This window comes from Scyliorhinus canicula, chromosome 5 (assembly GCF_902713615.1).
Source record: "Scyliorhinus canicula chromosome 5, sScyCan1.1, whole genome shotgun sequence".
In the NCBI taxonomy this organism is placed as follows: domain Eukaryota; kingdom Metazoa; phylum Chordata; class Chondrichthyes; order Carcharhiniformes; family Scyliorhinidae; genus Scyliorhinus; species Scyliorhinus canicula.
Genome location: NC_052150.1, coordinates 51,528,274 through 51,548,515, shown reverse-complemented (window position 1 = coordinate 51,548,515; position 20,242 = coordinate 51,528,274). Strand labels below are relative to the sequence as shown.

General features: G+C 50.5%; 1 protein-coding gene across 3 annotated transcripts in view; it reads left to right on the top strand.

Moving 5' to 3' along the window:
• Positions 1 to 20,242, top strand: part of dtnbp1a (dystrobrevin binding protein 1a) — a 335,730-nt gene that overhangs the window by 271,609 nt on the left and 43,879 nt on the right. For all 3 annotated transcript variants that reach the window (XM_038797049.1, XM_038797048.1, XM_038797047.1), the window contains one exon: positions 944 to 1,087. In XM_038797049.1, coding sequence (XP_038652977.1) covers positions 944 to 1,087 — 144 coding nt within the window. The remainder of the gene's footprint in view (positions 1 to 943; positions 1,088 to 20,242) is intronic.

Here is a 20,242-nt window from a genome sequence, read left to right as displayed (position 1 = left end):
TCAAATACTCCAAAATACATGAAATTGTGATTCTTACAGTATTCTTTCAAAGGGAAGGTTTCCAACTTTGTGCTCTTGTGGGGGCCGAGGAAGAGTCCTGCTCACCAGAAGCACATTTCTGGAATTCATTCAATGTGTATGTTTTTCATTAATCTAAATTAATGGTCAAAGATCTATGTGTTCTGGAAGTTGAAAGTGCATAGTCAGAAAATTATCCTTAATATGCACCTCTGCCAGATCGGCATTTGGTGCAGTGGTTAGCACTGGGACTGCAGCGCTGAGGACCCGGGTTCGAATCCCAGCCCTGGGTCACTGTCCGTGTGGAATTTGCACATTCTCCCCATGTCTGCATGGGTTTAGAACATACAGTGCAGAAGGACGCCATTCAGCCCATCGAGCCTGCACCAACCCACTTAAGCCCTCACTTCCCCCCTATCTCCGGAACCCAATAACCCCTCCAACCTTTTTTGGTCACTAAGGGCAATTTATCATGGCCAATCCACCTAACCCGCATGTCTTTGGACTGTGGGAGGAAACCGGAGCACCGGCGGAAACTCACGGAGACACGGGGAACGTGCAGACTCCGCATAAACAGTGATCCAGCAGGGAATCGAACCTGGGGCCCTGGCGCTGTGAAGCTACAGTGCTAATCACTTGTGCTATCGTGCTGCAACTCAAAGATGTGCAAGTTAGGTGGATTGGCCACGCTAAATTGCCCCTTAATTGGAAAAAAAATAATAATTTGGTACTCTAAATTTATAATAAATATATAAAATGCACCTCTGCCAAACTAGTCCTCCACACTAGTGAACTGAAAAAATGTGGCTGATTGTTTCCATCCTATTCTACTCCCAGTATTATCTTTACACTCAATAAAACAATGCTGTTTGTTCGTGTGTCTTGGCATATTTGTTTAATATGCATTTTTCTTTCTCTCACCTAGAGCCCATTGGAAGCATGTCTTCTATGGAGGTAAATGTTGATATGTTGGAGCAGATGGACCTGATGGATATGTCTGACCAGGAAGCACTAGATGTGTTTCTCAACTCGGGTGGGGAAGACACCAGTGAAATCTCACCAGTGTTAGGTGAAGTAACATTTTGTTCTTAGTATTGAGTGGCAAAAGACCAAATCAACCATGTGGAAAGTGAAATATACCAGTAAAGCCCATACGTCACAAGTGAACCGAGTTGTTCTTTGGTAATGAACAGTTGGCTATAAGCATTTATATTTTGCAGCAACTATTGAATCTAACAGGGCTAGTTTCTGTATATCTGTGTTTTACTCTTCACCCTAGACTATTTACACTGAGAAAAGTATATATGATTTCAAGGATGTCATCTCATCAGAATACCCAGACATCATCATCCGGGTGCTCCGGTTTCCTCCCACGGTCCAACGACGTGCAGGTTAGGTGGATTGGCCATGCTAAATTGCCCTTAGTGACCAAAAAGGTTAGGAGGGGTTATTGGGTTACGGGGAGAGGGTGGAAGTGAGGGCTTAAGTGGGTCGGTGCAGACTTGATGGGCTGAATGGCCTCCTTCGGCACTGTATGTTCTATGTTCTGTGATCTTCCAAAGTTTGCTTGGTTCCGAAACCTAGAATATTAAATTGGAAAATTGCATTATTTAAGAAATGAGTGAGGGGAAACTTAGAGAATTATAGACCAGTGTTCTTCAAACTCGGGGGCGCGATCCGCAGGTGGGTCGCGGGCGGGTGTCGGGAGGGTCGCGGAGCTGTCCTTGCAAGTCCCCGCGCAGCAGCCGGCTTTTAATAACGCGGGCTGCAAGCGGCCTTTAAAATGGCCGCGAACCTGTAAAAAAATTCGGCCGCATTGCACATGTGCGCCCGATCATCGGCGCGCGTGCGCAGTGCTGCCGCTATTTTTTTCAACGGTCGCGCCGTTTTGTTTCGAGTTCGGGGGGGGTTTTATTCATTTTATTCATTTATTTTATTCATTTAATTTTTATTTTTTTCATTTATTTTATTCATTTTATTTTTTTTACAAGTTCAAGGGGGGGGTGGTTTATTCCTTTTATTCATTTATTTTATTCATTTAATTTTTATTATTTATTTTATTCTTTTTTTTTAACAAGTTCAGGGGGGGTGTTTATTTGATAAAATTTTACCGGAAAAAAATGCAGAACTTTGGACAAATGGAGACTCCATACTTTGCGACACCGGAAGGCTTCACCTTCATCTAACAGGTTCCATTGGAGGAGCGTGTACGAGGGCCAAAGGGACCCATTTTTGTCAGCAGCAAAAAAGGTAAGAGAAAATGGTGGGTCGCGCAGGTCGGCCGGCGTGGGTCGCGCAGGTCGGCCAGCGTGGATCGCGAAGGTCGGCCGGCGCGGTTCGCGATGGTCGGCTGGCGCGGGTCGCGAAGGTCGGCCGGGTTGGGTCACGAAAGTTGGCCGGTTGGTAAAAATGGGTCCCCGGAAAAAAAGTTTGAAGAACACTGTTATAGACCAACAAGCCATATGTTGGCAAATGCTCAAGTCTACAATTAAGGGTAGGGTAATTGAAAATCTGGAAAATTTTCAGCTGATCAGAGAGAGCCAACGTGGATTTGTAAAGGGTATGTCATGCCTGATGAATCTGATTGAATCTTTTGAAGGGGGACTCAAGTAATGGACAAGAAGTGTCCACAGATATTATTTATATGGACTTCCTGAAGGTATTTGATAAAACCTCTCATACGGGCAGCACGGTAGCATTGTGGATAGCACAATTGCTTCACAGCTCCAGGTTCGATTCCGGCTTGGGTCACTGTCTGTGCGGAGTCTGCCCATCCTCCCCGTGTGTGCGTGGGTTTCCTCCGGGTGCTCTGGTTTCCTCCCACAATCCAAAGATGTGCAGGTTAGGTGAATTGGCCAGGATAAATTTCCCTTAGTGTCCAAAATTGTCCTTAGTATTGGGTGGGGTTACTGGGTTATGGGGATAGGGTGGAGGTGTTGACCTTGGGTAGGGTGCTCTTTCCAGGAGCCGGTACAGACTCGATGGGCCGAATGGCCGCCTCCTGCACTCTAAATTCTATGATAAGACACTGTTGGCTAAAGTTGAATTTCATGGAAGTGAAGCCAAATTCTATGATAAGACACTGTTGGCTAAAGTTGAATTTCATGGAAGTGAAGCCAAACTATTGACTGATTATGGAAATGGCTGAGTAGCAGGAGACCGATAACAGGAATAATGGGCAGGTACTCTAATTGACAGGATGTAACTAGTAACAGCCTGCAAGGCCTAAACTGTTCATTGTATTTATAATAATCTTTATTAGTGTCACAAGTAGGCTTATATTAACACTGCAATGAAGTCACTGTGAAAATCCCCTAGTCGCCACATTACTGCACCAGTTTGGGTACACTAAGGGAGAATTCAGAATGTCCATTTCACCTAACACGTTTTTCGGACCTGTGGGAGGAAACTGGAGCACCCGGAGGAAACCCCACAGACACGGGGAGAACGTGCAGACTGCACATACAGTGACCCAAGCCAGAAATGGAACCCGGGTCCCTTCCGCTGTGAAGCAAAGGTGCTAACCACTGTTATTTAGATGACAGGATAAAATGTCACATGTCCTAGTTTGTAAATAACACAAGGGGAGGTGGCATTTTAAGTAGTTCAGATGGAAGCAGACAATTACAAAGATGTTAATAGAGCAATTGAATGGATAAAACTATGGCGGATGGATTTCAGTATAGGCAAGAGTACGGTCATCCAGTTTGGATCTAAAAACTGTCGATCAGGCAATTTCCCAAATGTAAAGCTAGATGAAGTGGAGTCCCATATTGGAAAAAAAGATGATGAGTAAGACTAATGGCTAGCTGTTCATAATATCAAGAGGATTAGATTACAGGGGAGAAAAGTCATAATACAGCTGCATAAAGCTCTGCTTCGACTACACCTGCAATCCTGTGTTCAGTTCTGAGCATCACAGCTTCGGAACGATATATTGCTCTTGGAAGGAGTGCGGCATAGATTTCCTTGAAGGATAACCGGACTCCAAGGATTAAATTACCAGGTTCACACAAACTAAGGTTGTGTTCTCTGGAATTTAAAAGATTATTAGAGGAATGAGAAATTTCTGCTACTTAGCAGAACTCCAATTTTTGGATCACAGAATTCCGCCCTTTTAATTTTTTTTCTGACATATGCCTCCCCTTAGCTGCAATCGCCTCTGCCTCCAATGTGGCCTTCTCAGAAAATCCGTAAAGTCTCCGGTAATGAGGCCAGGAACAGGACTGTGGGCATTGCCACTCAGTCTCGCGCCTGGACCCTGTGAAGAGCAGCTGCTAAATGAGTGTGTGGGAGGGGAGTTAGGGAAATGGGCCAATGTCTGGTACAGGGGAGAGGGGCTTCCATGAGTCATCTGTCACCTTGGAATATAGATGGCTCAGCTGAAACCAAATCGGTACAATTTTTTTCTAAATATTTTTTTAATAGGTTTCCACATTTAGATAGATAGAACAGTACAGCACAGAACAGGCCCTTCGGCCCTCGATGTTGTGCCGAGCAATGATCACCCCACTCAAACCCACGCATCCACCCCATACCCGCAACCCAACAATCCCCCCATTAACCTTACACTACGGGCAATTTAACATGGCCAATCCACCTAACCCGCACATCTTTGGACTGTGGGAGGAAACCGGAGCACCCGGAGGAAACCCACGCACACACGGGGAGGACGTGCAGACTCCGCACAGACAGTGACCCAGCCGGGAATCGAACCTGGGACCCTGGAGCTGTGAAGCATTGATGCTAACCACCATGCTACCGCGCTGCCCCTTTGTGATGCATTATTTATTATATGTTGATGTTTTAATATATATATTTTAATTAAATATTGAATGTTATTGTATTCTTTCATCCCTGCTGACATCTGGGGTCATGTTAATTTTCAAGAGTTCTTTTATATGGGATGTGAGCATCGTTGGCAAGGCCATCCCTAATTGCCCTGGAGAAAAGGGTAGTGAGTTAAAATAATGTCACATTCAAAACTTTTTGCGAAACTTTGCATGTGCATAATCCCGCATGATCATGTTCTGTTGTTAGTATGGACTTCATCCTGTATCACATGCACTAACTATATTGAACGTTGAAAAATTGAGGTCACTTTGGTGATTTGACACTAAATAATTGGTTCACAGTCTTGTTGGTAATAGAAGGCAAACATAGGGAAACCTTTTTTAAAATATATTTAATTCTAAACACAGTAAATATAAACATCACATAACACCTCAAAACTAAACATGTTACACACAATTTGTAAAATTCTTCCTGCTTTTAACCCCCCCCCCCCCCCCCCCCCCCCCCCCCCCCCAACTCAACCGGAACCAACAACTTTTCTAAAAGTGTATACGTGGGTAGCTGAGGAAGTGAAGGTAACTGCTTTTGGGCAAAGTTCCGCACCTACAAATACCAAAATACCAAAACTCTCTCCCCCTTGGCACCTCAAACTTCTCCCACAATTCCTCCAACCCTCCAAACATACCCACGGTGAATAGATCCTTTACTCGTTCTATCCCTTCCCCACGCCACCCCCTATTCATTGCATACATCCTACCAGGTATTCCCACATATTGGGGCCAATACTGACATATGCCCTAACTTAAAATGCTTCCTTAACTGGCTCCATGTTTTGACCAATGGCATCACCACCGGATTGCCAGTATACTTCACTGGAGAAAACTGGAGTGGAGGCTGCCACCAAGGCCCTCAACCCCCCTCCCCCTCCCCCCCCCCCCCCCCCCCCCCCCCCGGATCGTCTCACCTCCTTGGCATTCACCGCCCAATAGTAATGCAACAGGATTGGGAATGCCAGCCCCGCACCCACCTCCACCTCCCCCTCTGTAAAAGTGCCCTGTTAACCCTTGGCATCTTGCCGGGCCACACAAACTCAGAGATCAATTTATCCACCCTCCGGAAAAACGCCTTGGGAAGAAACATTGGAAGAGATTGAAAAATTAATAAAACTCTTGGTTGCACATTCATTTTCAGGGTCTGTACCCTCTCAGCCAGCCATAGTGGCAGGACATCCTTTAGATCACCTTTGACCCCCTATACTAGACCAGTCAGATTCCACTTATGCATAGTTGCCCAGTCATGCGCCACCTGAATCCCCAAATACTGAAACCTTACCCTGGCCACCTTGAATGGCAAGGCCCCCAGGTCCGCACTTCTGACCTGGTCATTAACTGGGAACCCCACTTTTTCCCACATTCAATACCCCGAATTTCCCCAACAGGTCCATTATTCTCCCCATACTCTCCAATGGATTTGCAATATACAACAATTGAGAAGAGCTAGCTAAGGTAGACTGGGTGGGACAGGCATTAAACAAATAAATAACTGATGCATGTAGAAATGGTACAGCAGTTATCATGGGGGATTTTAATGTACATGTCGATTGGTTTAACCAGGTCGGTCAAGGCAACCTTGTGGAGGAGTTTATAGAATGTATCCGCGATAGTTTCCTAGAACAGTATGTAATAGAACCTACGAGGGAACAAGTGGTCCTAGATCTTTGTCCTATGTAATGAGACAGGATTGAGTCATGATCTCATAGTTAGGGATCCTCTCGGAAGGAGCGATCACAATATGGTGGAATTTAAAATGCAGATAGAGGGTGAGAAGGTAAAATCAAATACTAGTGTTTTGTGTTTAAACAAAGGAGATTACAAGGGGATGAGAGAAGAACTAGCTACGGTAGACTGGGAGCAAAGACTTTATGGTGGAACAGTTGAGGAACAGTGGAGAACCTTCCAAGCGATGTTTCACAGTGCTCAGCAAAGGTTTATACCAACAAAAAGGAAGGACGGTAGAAAGAGGGAAAAATGACCGTGGATATCTAAGGAAATAAGGGAGAGTATCAAATTGAAGGAAATAGCATACAAAGTGGCAAAGATTAATGGGAGACTAGAGGACTGGGAAATCTTTAGGGGCAACAGAAAGCTACTAAATAAGCTATAAAGAAGAGTAAAATAGATTATGAGTGTAAACTTGCTCATAATATAAAAACAGACAGTAAAAGTTTCTACAAATATATAAAACAAAAAAGAGTGGCTAAGGTAAATATTGGTCCTTTTGAGGTCGAGAAGGTTGATTTAATAATGGGAGATGAGGAAATGGCTGAGGAACTGAACAGGTTTTTTGGGTCAGTCTTCACAGTGGAAGACACAAATAATATGCCAGTGACTGATGGAAATGAGGCAATGACAGGTGAGGACCTTGAGATGATTGTTATCACTAAGGAGATAGTGATGGGCAAGCTAATGGGGCTCAAGGTAGACAAGTCTCCTGGCCCTGATGGAATGCGTCCCAGAGTGCTAAAAGAGATGGCTAGGGAAATTGCAAATTGACGAGTGATAATTTACCAAAATTCACTAGACTCTGGGGTTGTCCCAGTCGATTGGAAATTAGCAAACGTGACACCACTATTTTAAAAAGGAGGTAGGCAGAAAGCGGTAATTATAGGCCAGTTAGCTTAACTTCGGTAGTAGGGAAGATGCTGGAATCTTATCATCAAGGAAGAAATAGCGAGGCATCTGGATGGAAATTGTCCCATTGGGCAGACGCAGCATGGGTTCATAAAGGGCAGGTCATGCCTAACTAATTTAGTGGAATTTTTTGAGGACATTATCAATGTGGTAGATAACGGGGAGCCAATGGATGTTGTATATCTGGATTTCCAGAAAGCTTTTGGCAAGGTGCCGCACAAAAGGTTGCTGCATAAGATAAAGATGCATGGCATTAAGGGTAAAATAGTAGCATGGATAGAGGATTAGTTAATTAATAGAAAGCAAAGAGTGGGGATTAATGGGTGTTTCTCTGGTTGGCAATCAGTAGCTAGTGGTGTCCCTCAGGGATCCGTGTTGGGCCCACAATTGTTCACAATTTCCATAGATGATTTGGAGTTGGGGACCAAGTGCAATGTCTCCAAGTTTGCAGACGACACTAAGATGAGTGGTAAAGCAAAAAATGCAGAGGATACCGGAAGTCTGCAGAGGGATTTGGATAGGTTAAGTGAATGGGCTAGGGTCTGGCAGATGGAATACAATGTTGACAAATGTGAGGTTATCCATTTTGGTAGGAATAACAGCAAAAGGGATTATTATTTAAATGATAAAATATTAAAACATGCTGCTGCGCAGAGAGACCTAGGTGTGCTGGTGCATGAGTCGCAAAAAGTTGGTTTACAGGTGCAACAGGTGATTAAGAAGGCAAATGGAGTTTTGCCCTTCATTGCTAGAGGGATGGAGTTTAAGACTAGGGAGGTTATGCTGCATTGTCGGTGTACAACAACACCCCGTGCCCCCCCCCCCCCCCCCCCCACAATCCCTTGAACTCGTTCGAAGCCGCAGCACAATCGCCAAAGTCTCAATGACAAAGCGATAAGCCACGGAAACTATGGGCATCCCTGCCTTGTGCCCCTATGCTACCTAAAATATCCGAATTCATCCTCTTCATCTTCACACTTGTCATGGGGGTTGCAACCGAACCCAAATCTAAGAATTTCAAACAAGTACCACCACTCCACCTGATCAAAGGCTTTCTCCGCATCCATCGATACGATCACCTCTAACAGTCTATTCCGCATATAGTCACATTCAATAGCATCCTGATATTACTTGACAAGTGCCGCCCCTTAACAAACCTCATCTGATCCTTAGAAACAACATCCGGCACATATCTCTCCAGCCGCCTCGTCAATAGCTTCGCGTCTCTATTCCGTAACGAGATGGACCTAGAGGATCCACACTCCGTCGGATCCTTATCCTTCTTTGGAATCAAAGAAATAGATACGTGTGCCAAGTTGGCCAGCAGTAAACATATTCAAAAGATGAGGTGCCAACTCTCCAAAAACTGGTTAGAAAATTCAACCGGGAAGCCATCCGGCCCCAGCGCTTTCCCCGACTGCATCAACTCCACACACTCTATTACCTCCTGCAGTCCCAATGGTGCCTCCATTGTCTATCACTTTTCCTCTTCCCCTCCGGAACTCCACCCCCCCCCCCCCCCCCCCCCCCCCCCCGGCGCTATACAGCCCCTGGTAAAATTCCTCAGGTGCCTCATTGATTTTTTTTTTCCAGAACTGTCACCAATCCTCGCCACCTTCCGCCCTCACCTGTGCAGTTTCCCATGCCGCTGCCTGCCTTTGCAACTGGTGGGTCAGCAGGCGTCTAGTCTTCTCCCATACTCATAGTCAACCCTCCTTAATCTGCGGAGCTGACCCACCGCCTTCCCTGTTGTCAACCGATCTAACTGCCCCTGCAATTTCTTCCTTTCTGTCAACAACTCCCTAGTCGGCACCACAAAGTACCTACGGTCCACATCTACAATAACTTCGAACAGCCTCTGCCTTTCCTCCCTCAACTCGATCCCACTAGGCCTTAAAGGAGATAACCTCTTCCGAAACCACCACCTTCAATGCCTCCCAGAATATGGTCGCCAACACCTCCCCATTCTGATTGAGCTCCACGTAGTTCCTTATCACCAATGCCACCTTATCATAAAACCTCTTACCAGCCAAAAGCGGCGAATCAAACCTCCACCCTGGTCTCCGGACCCACCTTGTCTCTAACCTCACATCCACATAATGCAATGCATGGTCTGAGATTACTATTCCTGCATACTCCACCTACACGACCTCCGATAACACTGCCTTCTCCACACAAAGAAATCGATGCGGGAGTATACCCGATGGACATGCAAGAAGAAGGAATACACCCTCTCAACCGGGTGCCTAAACCTCCAAAGGTCCACCCCATCCTCCTCACCTAATCCATAAACACCCCAACTCCCTCGCCATCACTGGCCTAGCCATTGACTTGAAACTAGTCCTATCCACCCTAGGGTCCAATACACAATTGAAATCGCCCCCTATGATCAACTGGTGGGTATCCAAGTCTAGGATGGACACTAAAAGCTTCTTAACAAAGTCCACATTAGACTTCAGTTGGTAGCGATGTGCTGAACAGTCGCACAAAAGGGTCTATCCTCTAGAACAGGGGTGGGAAAACTACGGCCCGCGGGCCGCATGTGGCCCGCCAAAGGTATTTCTGCGGCCCACCAAGTCATTAAAAAAAAAATTTTTTTTTTTAATTTTTTATTTTTTTTTTATTTTTTTTTAAGGTTAATGGGGGGGGGGGGGGGGCTGTTGGGTTACTTACTGGTATAGGGTGGATACGTTGACTTGAGTAGGGTGATCATTGCTCGGCACAACGTCGAGGGCCGAAGGGCCTGTTCTGTGCTGTACTGTTCTATGTTCTATATGAGGCGCCCAGAATCATAACCGGGTGAAGTAATTATTTTACTTAATATACTATGCGGCCCTTTGTGAATTGTGAATTTCTGAATGTGGCCCTTGCACGGAAAAGTTTGCCCACCCCTGCTCTAGAAGCTTCAACTCGGCTCCTTTTAACCATTAAACCATTAAACTGAACTGGCAAGGAGCACGCAGTTCTGCAAATGGGAAGGGCATACAATCTGCATATACCAGGACATCGGGCCGACCTGGCCAAGTGCCGGGACAGGTTCAACGGAGCCAAGGTGGTCCTCTTTAAAAATAAAGTGCAGTTGGGAGTGCTGTAACTGGAACAAAGCGGGTTGGAAGATACGGGGATATGTAACCGGGAAGCAGAATGGGGAGGTCTTGCCCTCCACATTCTGGGAGGCACTGAAGGCTGTGATAAAAGGGGAGGTAATAACGTACAGGACACTCAGGGACAGAAAGGAGAGGACGGTTCGGCAACAGTTGATCAAATCCATAGTGGACGTGGGTCAGTGGTACTTTACGGCCCCAACTGTGGATCTGCTGGCGGAGAAAAGTTACAAATGGAATTTGGTCTGCTGTCCACCGGGAAAGCAGTCCACCAACTCCGCCAGTCACAGGTGACCTTTTATGAACACAGAGACAAGGCTAACCACCTTCTGGCTCACCAGCAGAGAAAGCAGGCAGCCATGAGGGAAATAGCTCAGGTGAAAGACAGAAATGACAAGCTAATCACAGCATCAGACAAGATTAATGAGGCCTTCACGACTTTCTACCGAGAGCTGTACACCTCCGAGACGCCAGCGGGGTTTCAAAAATGAAATGATTCCTTGACAGGCTGGACATACCAGCTGTGGGGGAAGAAAAGAAACAAGGTCTGGAAGCATCACTAGAATTGGGGGAAGTCAAAAGAACATAAGAACGAGAAGCAGGAGTAGGCCATCTGGGTCTTAGATGGACTGCTCCGCCATTAAATCAGATCATGGTTGATCTTTTTGTGGACTCAACTCCACTTACCCATCCACTCACCATAACCCTTATTTCCTTTACTGTTCAAAAATCTATCTTTGCCTTAAAAACATTCAACGAGGTCACCTCAACTGCTTCACTGGGTAGAGAATTTCGCAAATCATGGAGAGTAGTATTAACTCCATGCAACCGGGGAAGGTACCAGGTCAGACGGTTGCTTGGTGGACTTCTATTAAAATAATTTGCGACAGCTCTGGCCCCGCACCTGCAGGTGATGTTCAACGATGCGCTATTGAGAGGGACCCTGCCACCCATGTTGGCACAGGCCTCGATATCACTGACCCCTAAAAAAAACATAGATACAACAGAGTGTAGGTCATACAGACCCATCTCACTCCTAAACACTGACGCTACAGTTCCGGCAAAGGTCCTGGAGAGTTCCACTTCCGGTGGCGACTATGGAGGAGGAGGTCGCACATTTGGTGGCTCCCGCTCTGGTTTGGCTTTTGGACTTTCCTTCAGACTTTTCTTCAATTTTAATCGAAAGATTTGTTGGCTGAGGCTCCTGGGCACAGTTTCCTCGCATTGGTTTATGGAAAAAAGGATTAAAAGCGTGCGAAAGGGCAGGAACAAGAAGCCAGTAGTGAGTGGTGTGGAAGCTGGAATGGGAGTCAGTATGGCCGAGGGAAGATCCCCAGGGGTGGCAGCACAGAGTACAGTGGACACTGATGCAGGCCATCCAAGATGGTTTCGCCGGACAGAAGCGGGAATGTCTGGGTTGATCAAGGAGTCAATTGATCGCCTGGAAAGCAGACTGGACGCCCAGGACCGGGCGATTCAGAAGGTGGAGAAGGCGCTGCTGGAACAAGAGGAGCACCAAACAGCGGTGGAGCTGGAGGTGGGGATGCTTCGCGAGCAGCAGAAAAGGCTCTTGGAAAAGGTGGAAGACCTTGAGAACCGGTCCCGCTGTCAGAATCTAAGAATCGCCAGGCTTCCTGAGGGAGCAGATGCAGGAGCATACGTGGCGGGTATGTTCGAAAAGCTGCTTGGCGAAGGGGCATTCCCCCAACCTCTGGAGGTGGACAGGGCGTATCGGGCGCTTGCCAGGAAGCCGCGGGCGGGGGACCTCCGAGGGCGATGGTGGTGAGATTCCACAGCTTTCTGGATAAGGAATGTATTCTGCAGTGTGCCAAGAGCACGCAAAGTTGCAAGTGTTAGAATAGCATCCTGCATGTATACCAGGACCTGAGTGTGGAGGTGGCGAGGAAGAGGTCAGGCTTCAACCAGGTCAAGGTGATCTTCTTTAAGAAGCAGGTGAAGTTCGGCCTGCTGTACCCGGGCGCTTGTGGATCACGCATGAAGACCAACACCATTATTTCGAGTTGCCCGATGAGGCGCTGGACTTTGCAAAAAGAAAAGGACTGGTGGGAGCTTGAGAACTTTTGGACTCGGTGACAATATGTTGGCCTATATTGGGCCCTTTTTTGGGGGGTTTTTTTGTTTACTTGTTTTTTCATCTCTTCCCCCCTCGGATTGTCGGTGCAGCAGCGGTTATGGGGATGTGGTTTTTCCTCTCTTACTTTTGTATGTTGGCTATGTTTTTTCTTATTGCTTTGTACAAGTCTTTTTTTTTTTGGAGCTCTGTTATGGGGAGAGTGGAGGGGGGTGCCGGGGGGGGGGGGGGGGGGGTGTGAATCGATTTTTCGTTTTGTTTCTGGTTCTTTTCTGTTTGGGGTAGATGTTGGTAATTGTTGTTCTTGTGTTGTAGTTTGGGTAATTATACTCTTGTGCACTTTGGTGGGATGGAGACGTGCCTGTCTGGGTTTCGGTGGGTGGTGCCTTTGATCTATGTTTTAGCTTGCTGCTGCTGGGTATTTGTTGGGGGACAGCTGGATGAGGAAACTTGTTTGCAGGAGCGGGGGAAAGGGAGTGAGGGAACAATGGGTGGGAGACTTCTTGGTGCCAGAGGCGGGGGGGGGGGGGGGGGGGGGGGGGGGTTTATGAGATTAGTTTATTAGCTTGGTTGGGATTTAGAGTAGTGTTGCTGGAGGGGGGATGGGTTCTGCTGACGTGGGAGAGACTTCGATGGAAGGTCACTGAGGGGGTCGGGGGTGGGGGCCGCCCATGGTGGGCCGGAGGAGGTGCAGCACACGGGCTAGAAGCGGGCCAAAGAAGGGGGATGGCTGACCGGCGGGGAGGGCGGGCACTTTGTCCCCCAACTAGGCTGGTCACTTAGAACATCCGCGAGGGCTGAGGCCTCAACGAACTCAATGGGCCGGTGAAGAGGGCTCGTGTGTTTGCACACCGTAGGTATTTGAAGGCGGATGCGCTGCTGCTGCAGGAGACACATCTTAAGGTGGTGGATCAAGTCAGGTTGAGAAAAGGCTGGGTTGGGCAGGTTTTCCACTCGGGCCTGGACTCGAAGACAAGGGGTGCTGCGATTTTGATAAATAAGCGGGTGGCGTTTGAGGCGGGGAGGATAGTTTCGGATGTAGGAGGGAGATTTATGGTGGTTAGTGGTTGACTGCAGGGGATGAAGGTAGTGTTGGTCAACGTATACGCGCCAAATTGGGATTTTATAAAGCGGGTGCTGGGGAAGATTCCGGACCTGGATTCACACAGACTGATTATGGGTGGGGAGTTCAACACGGTTATTGATCCAGGCCTGGACTGGTCATGCTCAAGAACGGGTGGGGTACCAGCAATGGCAAAGGAGCTGAAAGGGTTCATGGAGCAAATGGGGAGGGGTGGATCCGTGGAGATTTAGGCAGCCGAGAGCCAGAGAATTTTCTTTCTTCTCCTATGTTCACGAGGCCTATTCCCGGATAGATTTCTTTGTTGTGGGCAGGGCCCTGTTGGCGGGGGTGGTGGACACGGGCTATTCGGCAATTACGATCTCAGACCATGCTCCGCACTGGGTGGACCTGCAGGTCCGTATGGATGGCAAGCAGCCACTGGAGATTGGATGTGGGGCTGTTGGCGGACGAAGCGGTCTGCGAGAGATTGAGGAAGTGCATGCTGAACTACCTGCAGGTAAATGACACGGGGGATGTCTCCGCAGCGGTATTGTGGGAAGCGCTGAAAGCGGTGGTGAGGCGGGTGCTGATCTCGATCCAGGCTCACAGGGACAGGACGGATAGGGCAGAAATGGACCGACTGGTAAGAGAGATCCGACGAGTGGATAGGAGTTATGCGGAGGACTTCCGGTTGCGGCTATGCGGAGCTAAGCCGCACGTTCGGCAGCTCCCGCCAGGAACGGACTTTTGGACTCTTTTTATGGCCCCCAGCGGTACTTATTCGACGATTCCCGACGTGGGAAGGAGTCAGCAGCAGTTCCCCATCGGTGTATGGCCCGGACCAGGAGTGGGGTAAGCAAGAGAGCGGTGGCAGCGCCTAAGAAAAAGCAAGGGAAGAAGCACAAGATGGCGGCCGGCGGAGACCTAGAGGAATGGAGGCAGTGGGCGCAGGAGCAGCAGGAGACTCTCCAGCGCTGCTTTCGGGAGCTCAAAGTGGAGCTGCTAGAGCCGTTGAAGGCTTCCATTGACAAGCTGCTGGAGACTCAGACAGCCCAGGGGGTGGCAATCCGGGAGATCCGACAGCAGGCCTCTGAAAAAGAGGATGAGGCCTCAGCCCTCGCGGTAAAGGTGGAGATGCACGAAGCGCTCCACAAAAAGTGGCAGGAGCGGTTCGAGGAGATGGAGAACCGGTCGAGGCGGAAAAATTTGCGGATCCTGGGCCTCCTGGAGGGGTCGGACTTGGGAGCCTACGTGGTCGTCCTGCTGAATTCGCTGATGGGAGCTGGGTCCTTCCAGGGGCCCCTGGAGCTGGAGGGGACCCACAGAATACTGGCAAGGAGGCCCAAGCCGAATGAGCCACCACGGGCGGTGCTGGTGCGGTTCCACCGGTTCGTTGACCGGGAGTGTGTGCTCAGGTGGGCCAAGAAGGAGCGGAGTAGCAGGTGGGAGAACGCGGTGGTGCGGATCTACCAGGACTGGAGTGCTGAGGTGGCTAAGCGGAGGGCCGGGTACAACCGGACGAAGGCGGTGCTACACAGCAAAGGAGTGAAGTTTGGCATGTTGCAGCCGGCGCGTTTGTGGGTCACCTACAAGGACTGACACTTCGAGTCCCCAGAGGAGGCGTGGGTCATTGTGCAGGCCGAGAAGTTGGACTCAAACTGAGGGTTGGGTGCGGGGGTCTGTATGTAACTGTTATTTTCTGGGGGGGGGGGCTTTCTGTTTAATGCTGGTTCTGTGTTGTTTTCAGGGCGGGCAGGGCACTGTCTTTTTGCGTGGGTTCGGTCGATGGGCTCGAGGTGGGGGGTAGATTTGCAGTGTGGGGAGCTGATGGTGGGAAGGGGGCTGGGGCCCCGCGAGGCTTGGGCCGACAATGGGAGCTGCCTTAGAGGAGGCCAATGAGCAGGCGGCTTTTTCCCGCGCTGAGGGTTGATAGGGGCGGGGTTGGAGCTGAGAAGCGCGGGGTTTTTTTTTTACCCGCGTGAGAGCGGGAGGGGGAGGAGGAGAGCCTGCTGGTGGGCACTGGGGAGGAGGGGTAGCCCCACGCTGGGAGGGGTCGGAGGAGTGGCAGGAGTTGCCGGGGTCCGTAGGAGTCAGCTGGCTTACGGGAGTACTATGGAGGGAGTAACGCTGGCTAGGAGGGGGGGGTGGGATACCGGGTTGCTGCTGGAATGGCCAGGAAGGTGCTGGAGTATGCAGGGGGGGTCGGAATGGGGGTTTGTCGCTGTGGGGAACGGGCCGAGCGGGGGGCGCTGGCCAGTGGCGGGAAGGGTTATGGCTAGTGGGAGGGGGCAGGGAGCCCCCTGATAACTTGGAATGTGAGGGGACTGAATGGGCCGGTCAAACGGGCCCGCGTGTTTACGCACCTGAAGGGGCTGAAGGCGGACGTGGCCATGCTTCAGGAGACGCACCTGAAGGTGGTGGACCAGGTTAGACTGAGGAAGGGATGGGTAGGCCAAGTGTTTCATTCAGGGCTGGATGCAAAAAATTGGGGGGGTGGCGATCCTGGTGGGAAAGAGGGTGTCATTTGAGGCGTCAAATGTGGTGGCGGACAGCGGCGGGAGGTATGTGATGGTGAGCGGCAAGCTGCAGGGGGAGTGGGTGGTGCTGGTGAACGTATATGCCCCGAACTGGGACGATGCGGGTTTTATGCGGCGCATGTTGGGCCGCATTCCAGATCTGGAGATGGGGGGCCTGATAATGGGGGGGGGGGGGAATTCAATACAGTGCTGGATCCCCCATTGGATCGATCCAGGTCCAGGACGGGTAGGAGGCCAGCGGGGCGGCTAAGGTGTTGAGGGGGTTTATGGACCAGATGGGAGGGTGGATCCTTGGAGGTTTGCGAGGCCGAGGGCCAGGGGGTTTTCATTCTTCTCCCATGTGCATAAGCCCTATTCCCGGATCGATTTCTTTTATTATGAGCAGGGGGCTGGTTTCGAGGGTGGAGGATGCCGAATATTCGGCAATAGTCATTTCGGATCATGCCCCGCACTGGGTGGACCTCAAGCTGGGGGGGGGGAGAGAGACCAGCACCCGCTCTGGCGCTTGGAGGTGGGGCTGCTGGCAGATGAGGAGGTGGGAGGGCAGGTTCGAGGATGTATCAAGAGGTACCTGGAGGCCAATGATAATGTGGAGGTTCGAGTGGGGACGGTCTGGGAGGCATTGAAGGCGGTGATTAGAGGGGAGTTGATCTTCATCCGAGCCCATAGGGAGAGGAGAGAGCAGAGAGAGAGGGAGAGGCTGGTGGGGGTGGATAGGAGATGCACGGAGGCTCCGGATGAGGGATTGCTGGGGCAGTGGCGTAGTCTTCGGGCCAAGTTCGACTTACTGACCACCAGAAAGGCGGAAGCTCAGTGGAGGAAGGCACAGGGAGCGGTTTATGAATACGGGGAGAAGGCGAGTAGGATGCTGGCGCATCAGCTTCGTAAGCGTGATGCGGCCAGGGAGATTGGTGGAGTTAAGGATAGGGGAGCGAATGTGGTGCGAAGGGGGGCAGACATCAATGGAGTCTTCAGGGACTTTTACGGGGAATTGTCTCGGTCTGAACCCCCAGCGAAGGGGGGGGGAATGGGGCGCTTCTTCGACCGGCTGAGATTCCCGAAGGTGGAGGAGGGGCAGGTGGAGGGACTGGGGGCGCCGAATGAGCTGGAGGAGCAGGTCAAAGGGATAGGGAGCATGCAGTCGGGGAAGGCGCCGGGGCCGTATGGGTTCCCTGTCGAATTCTATAAATGTATGCAGACCTGCTGGGTGGTCCCCTGTTGTTTAGGACCTTTAACGAGGCAAGGGAGGGGGGGCTTTGCCCCCGACTATGTCCCGGGCGCTGATTTCCTTGATCCTTAAGCGGGACAAGGACCCCCTGCAGTGTGGATCATACAGGCCGATCTCGCTGTTAAATGTAGACGCCAAGCTGTTGGCGAAGATCTTGGCCACAAGGATAGAGGACTGTGTGCCGTGGGTCATCCACGAGGACCAGACGGTGTTCATGAAGGGAAGGCAGCTGAACACCAACATACGGAGGCTCTTGAATGTCATTATGATGCCGGCGGTAGTGGGGGAAGTGGAGATAGTGGTGGCGCTAGATGCGGAGAAGGCCTTTGATAGGGTTGAGTGGGGGTACTGTGGGAGGTGCTGAAAAGGTTTGGGTTTGGGGAGGGGTTTGTCAGATGGGTGAGGTTGTTATATGAGGCCCCGATGGCGAGCGTGGCACGAATAGGAGGAGATCGGAGTACTTTCGGTTATACCGAGGGACGAGACAGGGGTGTCCCTTGCCCCCCTTGCTCTTTGCATTGGCGATCGAACTCCTGTCCATGGCGTTGAGGGAGTCGAGGAACTGGAGGGGACTGGTGCGGGGTGGGGAGGAGCACCTAGTGTCGCTTTATGGGGATGGCTTATTGCTATATATGGCGGACCCAGTGGGGGGAATGCCGGAGGTGATGAAGATTCTCAGGGACTTTGGGGACTTCTCAGGGTATAAGCTCAACCTGGGTTGAGCTGTTCGTCGTGCACCCGGGGGACCAGGAGGAGGGGATTGGTAGGCTCCCACTAAAAAGGGCGGAGAGGAGCTTTAGGTACCTGGGAGTCCAGGTGGCCAGGAGCTGGGGGGCCCTACACAAACTTAACCTTACAAGGCTGGTGGAGCAAATGGAGGAGGAGTTTAAAAGATGGGACATGTTGTCGCTGGCGGGCAGGGTGCAGTCAATCAAGATGACGGTGCTCCCGAGGTTTTTGTTCCTGTTCCAGTGCCTCCCCATACGTATCCCGAAGGCCTTTTTTAGGAGGGTTAACAGGAGTATTACGGGATTTGTATGGGCACACGGGACCCCGAGGGTGCGAAGGGTGTTTTTGGAGCAGGTCAGGGATAGGGGGGCTGGCGCTGCCCAACCTCTGTGGGTACTATTGGGCTGCCAAAGCAGCGATGGTGCGTAAGTGGGTAATGGACGGGGTAGGGGCAGCATGGAAGAGGATGGAGATGGCGTCCTGTGTGGACACGAGCCTGGAGGCGCTTGTAACGGCGCCGTTGCCGCTCCCTCCAACGAGGTATACCACGAGCCCGGTGGTGGCGGCTATCCTCACAATTTGGGGGCAATGGAGACGGCACAGGGGAGAGGTGGGGGTCTCGATGGGGTCCCCGATATGGGGAACCACCGGTTTGTTCCAGGGAGAATCGATGGCGGGTTCCTGAGTTGGCACAGGGCAGGTGTTCGGAGGTTGAGGGACCTGTTTGTAGACGGGAAGTTTGCGAGCCTAGGTGAGTTAGAGGAGAATTTTGGGCTCCCCCGGGGAACATTTTTAGGTATATGCAGGTAAGGGCGTTTGCCAGGTGGCAGGTGGCAGGGTTCCCTCTGTTGCCCCCACCTGGGGTCCAGGACAGGGTGCTCTCGGGGATGTGGGTTGGAGGGGGGAGGATTTCGGACATGTACCAAGTGATGCAGGAGGTAGACGAGGCTGAGGAGGCAGAGGAGCTGAAGGGTAAATGGGAAGAGGAGCTGCGTGAGGAGATTGAGGAGGGGACGTGGGCGGATGCTCTGAAAAGAGTGAACTCCTCCTCTTCATGTGCGAGGCTTAGCCTCATACAGATCAAGGTGCTACATAGGGCTCAGATGACCGGGACGAGGATGAGTAGGTTCTTTGGGGGCGAAGACAGGTGTACTAGGTGCTCGGGGAGTCCAGCGAACCATGCCCATATGTTTTGGGTATACCCAGTGCTGGGGGAATTTTGGAAGGGGGTAGCAAGGGTGGTAGGATCCAGGGTCAAGCCAGGCCGGGGACACTCAATATTTGGGGTTGCAGTGGAGCCGGGAGTGCAGGAGGCGAAAGAGGCCGGTGTTCTGGCCTTTGCGTCCCTAGTAGCCCGGCGGAGGATTCTTCTTCAGTGGAAGGATGCGAGGCCCCCAAGCGTGGATGCCTGGATCAATGATATGGCGGGGTTCATCAAATTGGAGAGGGTGAAATTCGCCCTGAGGGGATCAGTACAGGGGTTTTTCAGGCGGTGGCAGCCTTTCCTAGATTTCCTGGCAGAACGGTAGGGAAAAAAGACCAGCAGCAGCCCGGGGGGGGGGGGGGGGGGGGGTTTCGTTTTGTTGGGTTGAAGGGGCGTGTACACGTGTTCTTTGGTTATGACGGGTGTTAATCTCTTCTTTCTGTATTTAACGGGGGTGGGGGGGTTGTTCTTTTTTGTTTTTCTTAGTTGTTAATATTTTTTTGTTGATATTTTCTGTTATTGATATTTTGTGAAAATTTGAATTAAAATTATTTTTTTTTAAAAAAAGGAGTTATGCGGAGGCTCCAGAAGTGTTGCCATTGAGGGAACGCCGGAGGCCTCAGGCGGAATTTAGTTTGTTAACTACAGGTAGGGCAGTGCAGCAGCTCAGGAAGGTGAAGGGAGCGGTGAACGAGCACGGGGAAAAGGCCAGAAGGTTGCTTGCACAGCAGCTCAGAAAAAGGGAGGCAGCTGGGGGAAATAGGGAAAGTTATTGATGGGGAT